Below are 6,788 nucleotides of genomic sequence, written 5' to 3' on the forward strand. Positions count from 1 at the left end.
CCAATGGGATTTTAATGGCAATGGTACCTCATCTTCCCTTGGTGGGACCCTAAGTTGAACATAATGCATCAAGATTAGATAATGGATACTTGCCCTTTCAACGAGTGGATATCCACCTTAATATAAAGATACTTGTGTGTAAAGAAGTAAGGTGTGCAAGGCGGGCCCACATTAAGCATGATACACCACAAGTATTGGCATCAATCAAAGAAAGAAAATAAGTATGCAACATGAACAAACCTATGTATGCCAAAACACTACCCACCAAAAAAAGACGATGTGCTTACTTAAATCTCCCATTGTCCTTAAAGTCTGTAACTTGATGTGGCATCCATAATTGGTATAGTTGGATCCAAAGGTAAACCCCCGGTGCAAACTGATGAAGTTGAAACTACATCCATCCAACTTCAAACAATTTATCTAGTTTCTGGTTAACCAACGGCTCCTACAAGGGAATTTATGGCATGCCATTGCAGTACCAATTTGTGCATTAAATATTTAAAAATATAAGAGGCCCATTCAGAAAAAAAAAAGAGGCCCAAACTCTGGCGCTCTCTGGTTTAAATTTAATATAATTACCTTTTCTCAAGGACCCAAAAAGAGGGCAAGAGGAGGAGCATTGTTCGTGTATTGTAGTGTTTTTTTTTTCGTACACACCCGGGGCCCACTCAAGTGGGTGGAGCCGATTTCCCCTTCCAACAATTAGCCAATTATCATGGTCGGGCAAGGGCCACGTACCATTGGGCAAGAGCCACGAATTAGGCATCCCCCATGACCACCGCGATGAGTCGAGCGCTGGAACAGCGGAGGGGTCTCGTATGGATCCTCCTATCTGGGGTGATCCACCACCCGAGGAGGAGGAGTCACTCGAGTGTTCAAGGGGCAAGAGCCCGAGCAACCAAACACATCAAGCGAGCATAGGTGTCCCTTTATAACATGAGAGAACCTAGTGGGACTTGAACTCATAACCTAGAGGTTACAAGTCACAAGCTTGACCACTACACTAACTCAGTTGGGACCGTGTATCGTAGTGTTGAAAGATCACATTTTCATCAAGCCAACTTGAACCACCTTTAACGCTTTGCTTTGAAAATTGTGTAAAATCATTTTGTTCTAAAGTACTTTGTTCTTTTTTCTTTTCTTTTCTTTTTTTTTGTTGGGGATTGCACTTCACCTTCCCTGCTCTTTTCAACCGGCTTGCTTCAAGTGTCAGAAAGGCTCTCTCTCTCTCTCTCTCTCTCTCTCTCTCTCTCTCTCTCTGCTACGGGGTTATGGGAGTGCTTCTTGTCCACCAAAAGGAGAGAGCTTCTCTCGGTACGCAAATGCAGGGGTAACTCATCAATACAGAGTACCCACAAAGGGAGTGCTCTTTTTAGTGTAATGGTGGGCAGACACAACAGCAGGTCTATGAGGTGTTCCTTTTTACAGGATGGACACAAGCACACAAATCGCTCTTTTAAATGGGGAATGCATGAAGCACACACATAAACTCGTGAGGCTGAGCCTGTCTAGTTCCACAAAGTGAACCTAACATTGTTCGTTTGATATTGCTTTTCACACTTGTTGGAAGGAAATGATGATCATCACCTGTTAATCCACCAAAGCTACAGCCAGTTACATCACTAGTTTCCTATGCTGCAAATATTTCCACCTCTGAATGGCCCTTGATAAAGAGCTCATCCACATATTCTCCAAGTTGCTGCCATGCTCAATGCTTTTGCAGGCTACCTAGAGGAAAAGGGACCACACTACTTTCATGTTTTCAGAATGTCAACACCTTTCTCTCTGTCATGCACCGCGAGTCAGTATTCATGGCAAGCAATTCAACATTGCTCTATAGGTGTACTGGATCCACAAATAACAATTGAGGGTTACAGAACTTTCAAACCACTACTAAGGGTAGCCTGTATCTTATTGGCATTTATAAACGTAGCCTCCAAATAGGCAATGCCACAGGTTAGAGGTTCACCATGATTACTACTTATTGAACCACACAAAAAAAACCACCATGCTCGCATACTTTGCAAATGGCCATCTTGCTTACTATTATCAAGGCATTAAAGAGACCACCCAGCTTTGAGGTGTATAGGTAATTAATTACACACAGTTCAAATTGGCGTCACCAATTAGCATAGAGACCACCCAGCTTCCATACTTTTGAGGATCGTCACACCTCAGTATGAGGTTAGCTGGTACTTATACACAGTTCATATTGTCCCTGCCAATTCTTGGCAAGCCCATTTTATATTGCTCTGAAAACGATGAGAGAGGGTGGAAGATCTAACAGCAATGCTGCTAGCCTATTGCAACACTCTGAAGACAATGAGAGAGGGCCATACTTACTGCTTATGAGGCATACATAGTAAAGATACCGCCCTGTTTCCAATACTTTGGAGATGGCAGCGAGTCTATCGCAATACTCTGAAGACAATGAGAGAAGACTTAATGAGGCATAGTAAAGATACCACCCCGCTTCCAATGGCCACCTTGCTTAATGTTATCGACGCATTAAAGAGCCCGCCTGAACCCTAAACCCTAAACCCTTTCCATACTTTGAGGAACGTCACACGTCAGCATGAGATACATACACAAGGTTGATATCAGGCTCACCAATCAGCATTCTTGGCAAGGCGACTTATATTCTTCTGAAGATCAAGAGAGAGGGTCTAAGAACCAACATCAATGCCGTAAGATTATCACCGTGTTTAATGCTACGAGGCACCACAAAGGAAGACTTGCCAGGCTTGTACGTCAATACTCAATGCGATGGAGTCTCTGAAAACAATGAGGGCCTTAGAACTAGCACTAAAGCCCCCAGATTAATGCCACACTAATTATTATACGCACACCACAAAGGGGGACTTGGTGGCCATGTATCACAATGCTCATTGCTATGGAGGCGCCGAAGGGACTCTTGTCACCATGCTCACTGCTATCGAGGCACCAAAGGACTTGGTCTTGGTAGGTGTCCCATTTCACCACGCTCAGGAACCATAGAGAGTCTTGGCTTTACCAAAAAGACAGTCATAGTAATAATACATTGCACACCAACGCTAAACGAGAGAATCACATGCTCACTTAAATGCGAGCACTAAACCAGAGAACCACACAATATAAGAGAGTAGACTGCATAAAATTTCACTAAAAGATTTTACATTTATGATTCATCATGGACTACAGTAGTAGTACCCAGAGTAAACCGACGAATACCCAATCGACCATCCAAAGGCAGCTTTACTGATTGGGTGTCAAGCATATTAATGCTCCTCAAGAGTCAAGGGTGGCCAACTTATACTACGATATGTGCACTAGGGCTGGCAGGGCTACATATAAACAGCTGCGATTGGTATGTCAAAGACACAGCCACACCATACCTCTCCTCTCAGTTTCAACTGTGATGAGAATGGATAGCCACGTTATACAGAGGATTACTTTCAAAACAGTTGCACACGTTTAGTGCAACTGAATTGAATTTTTTCTGTAGTTTTTTCTTTAAGTAGAAGCTTTTCAAGCTTCCCGATACTAAAAAGGAATGCACTGCAAGCTTCTGGAAGACTCCCCACGGGGTCAACAAGTTGCTTTCTCCAGTAGTCCTTTCAAGCTTTTTCATAGAGGCTAAACAAGGAAGAGGCATAAGATACCAACTATCAAACTGGCACAGTGTAATCACACTTTTAAGCTGATAATCCAGGAGAAACTGCAATACGTACACCTCGAGCTTGCCCGCTCTGCAATAGGTATGCAACCTCTGCTGCTGCCAGTGCAGCTTCCTGCATTAAGCACAACAAAATTCAGCTGCACTTTCTTATGCATTTAAAAACACTCACAAATTGATTGTGATTTTCAAAGAGTTATGACAGCCTAATGCATGCATTTTCCTTGAAAACCCACAACATATTGAGACCCAAATCGTCAGGTGTGATATATTTACCTGTCTTTGTCGCCTGCATTGCAAAACATTCAATGCGCGGGCCATAATGTAGCACGGCAAGAAAAACCCCGCTGCCCTCAGAAGAAAAAGCTGCCAAACGATCAGATAAGAGGACAATTAAGGGCTTGGAACTGCTTGCTCATTTTCAAACATGCACCTCTTGGCATCAAAATTTTGCTATACCATGAAGAAGGTTGAGGCATCCTCCTCTGCCCCAGTCGAGGTCACAGAGAGAATATGGCGTAGAAGCAGAAGCACCATCAGCTTCATCCACAGCAATAACAAACATATTTAGCATCATAAAGAAGAAAATAAAACGTATAAACACCTAGTTGTGTAAGGGTAGAACACATAAAAGACCCTCATGCATGTCCGAGCGGAGATTTATGTGTATCCAGTCTAAATACACTTTCAAGTGTGAAAGGATAGAACTGTACAATGAGAGCAACGGAGCGAAAGCAAGCAGCGCTGCGTGCGTTTGCCCTTGTATATTCGTCATAATCAGCCTCAGGAAAGAGATGCTCTGGAGCCACAGAAAAAAGTCTCGGCTCATGCGAATCCAATCGTTGGCCACTTGCAATCTCCCAGCTTCCGCTGCCAATAACACAACAGTCGAAGATGAATGCATGGACACATTAATCTAAAACACGATAGATTAATGAGAACACCTCCCCTTAACTTTGACAAGTACAAACTACATTCACATACATGGCTTACCCAATGTTAATCGAAAAGCTGTCTGCCTGAGCTGATGATGTAGGAGCAGTATACCCACCTTCATAGGGCTGTAGCAATAAAAGAATATTTTTGTGTGATCAGCCAGACTAACCCAAACCCTTGCAAATTCAAACACCATAAGTTTTCTCCTGCATTAGAAGATGATGCACGTATAAAGAATAAATAAAAATTGTGCACATCCACTGTGAACAGCTATGTAGGTCCTCAAGGAATAATAAAGAGATGTATACCTTCCGGCATATCTCGCACATAGTATCCCCCTTCTCATTGCACCAGTGCTGCACGCATTTCCGATGGGCGAACTGCACAGTCATTGACAAGGCCAATCTTAAGCATACCATCATATAATCAGACGCATAAGCATTAGAATTCATGCAATAAGATAAACGCCAAAAAAAGAAGCCACTAAAAATTTCAAAACGTTTTGAGAAAATTGCAAATATGCTGTATTAATGGCAACAGCCAATAATATGCACATCATCATAGAGCCAAACAGAGAAAAAGACAGCGTTTAAAAGATTAGTGCAGAACATAGAGGTCCAAAAAAAAGCTCTCTTTCTTTAGGCAATACCCTTCGGAAGGAAGGAAAAAAGAGCCAAGAAAATTCTTGAAATAAAATGAATTCATAGAAATTTAAGACAAATCCAGATTTGAGGGAGCCTCGAGAAATTATGTGGAATCCAATTTGTGGAAATTGTTTTATGGGCTCCATTTACCTTCAAGCTCCCAGTGCAGGCGCAGGGGCATTCGAGGTTAGCAACCTCGTCTTCTTCTTGGCAAATTCTGCACTCTGCTGCTGCTGCTGCCGCCGCTGCAAGAAGAGGTTTGGAGGCTTCGCCACAGTCGTCTCCACCAATGTCGCAATTCCAAGGGGCGATGGAGATTTCCACATCACTTTTGCGGACCTCGTTGTCTTCCTTCACAGCCATCGATGATGATGATTTCTGTTGAGACAGCGGGTTGCTGTTTGAAGATGGAACTTTCTTCGAAGGAAAAGAAGCTCTGCCGATCTCCGTAGACATGGACATGTCGCCGTTTGCTTTTGCAGAGGTCCCCAGACGGTCCACAATCAGAGCCACACGTTCACTCATGATGAGCAGATATATTTATATGTGAGTGTGAATGTCAAAGCTCTGCTTCAAATCAAAGAAAGGAGCTCGGAACCCTAATCAGATGCCTCACAACAAGCTCTAAGCCCTCCCAAGAAGACACTAAGAAACACTCAGAAAACCCTCACTATGCTCGAAAATTGTCTTTGCACTTGCGTAAAACCCCTAACTTTTGCGCAAACCCCCTGATTTCGCTCTGTGAAAAAACCCTAATTTCGCTGTGGTAGCAGAGAAGAAACCCGAAACCTGCCTTTGCAAGAAGTGTTGCAGGACTCGTACGTCTGGGAAAACCTCGGAGGATGCTAAGCTTTGCAGGAAGCAAAAAGGCTTGCACGCTGAGGATCAGTGTGGGGGGAAAACCGTAATGATGAGCAAACTCTAACGGGAAGGGAGACAGAGAATGGCGTGTAGAGGAGTTCAGGGTGAGCGAAGACGAGTGAAAATGCTCATATTGAGGTTCATTTTAGGGGCCCCCATTTTTGCTCTTATTATTATTTTTTGCACACATATAATATATATTATATAGATTATTATAACTACTTTTGAAGGCAAAAAGCATCCAGCAGGTAAAAAGACAAGTACCAATATGAGAAGCCGGCATGCAGCGTTTTTTGGCCGGCCAATGGCCACCACCACAAGCACAAGCACCCCTAGCATGGTAAGAGGACACGTGGCAATCCATTTGCATCCCAAAACAACCCTCTAGCATGACTTGCATCCCCACAAACACCCCTAGCATGTTAAGACACGTGGCAATCCATTTGCATCCCAAAAAAACCCTTCTAAAGCACTGGTAGTAGTCATAATCTCAGGTATCCGGTATCTGGCTTGCAGAGCAGAGCTGGGAGGAGGATTGGTGGGATCAAATTTGTGGATTACTTAATAGTGAATTGTGATAGGATTTGAGTGGCCGCAATAAAAAGTAGACTACTGTATATGTTTTTACGCAGTTTATAAATATAATTATTATTAAGTTCCCTGTTGCTCGAATCTCAATGCTCACATAACCC

General features: G+C 43.1%; 1 protein-coding gene across 1 annotated transcript; it reads right to left on the reverse strand.

The window, feature by feature from the left end:
* Positions 1–3,116: 3,116 nt before the first annotated feature.
* Positions 3,117–5,897, reverse strand: LOC147641636 (uncharacterized). Its single transcript, XM_086796267.1, has 7 exons — positions 5,386–5,897; positions 4,900–4,971; positions 4,649–4,716; positions 4,369–4,525; positions 4,115–4,195; positions 3,932–4,021; positions 3,117–3,770 (listed from the first exon to the last, which is right to left on the reverse strand). Exons 1-7 carry the CDS (start codon positions 5,758–5,760, stop codon positions 3,675–3,677), a joined length of 939 nt encoding a protein of 312 aa, XP_086652393.1. The 5' UTR covers positions 5,761–5,897; the 3' UTR covers positions 3,117–3,674.
* Between the last annotated feature and the right edge of the window lie 891 nt (positions 5,898–6,788).

Source organism: Cibotium barometz, chromosome 1 (assembly GCF_041138505.1).
Source record: "Cibotium barometz isolate CiBa-2024 chromosome 1, ASM4113850v1, whole genome shotgun sequence".
Lineage (NCBI taxonomy): Eukaryota > Viridiplantae > Streptophyta > Polypodiopsida > Cyatheales > Cibotiaceae > Cibotium > Cibotium barometz.

Excerpts from the sequence above, each read along its gene's own strand:
- LOC147641636 (XM_086796267.1), bottom strand. The coding sequence starts at position 5,760 with ATGAGTGAACGTGTGGCTCTGATTGTGGACCGTCTGGGGACCTCTGCA. Across the intron at positions 4,972-5,385 it reads CCTGCACTGGGAGCTTGAAG|TTCGCCCATCGGAAATGCGT; the intron begins GTAAATGGAGCC and ends ATGACTGTGCAG. Across the intron at positions 3,771-3,931 it reads AATGCAGGCGACAAAGACAG|GAAGCTGCACTGGCAGCAGC; the intron begins GTAAATATATCA and ends TGCTTAATGCAG.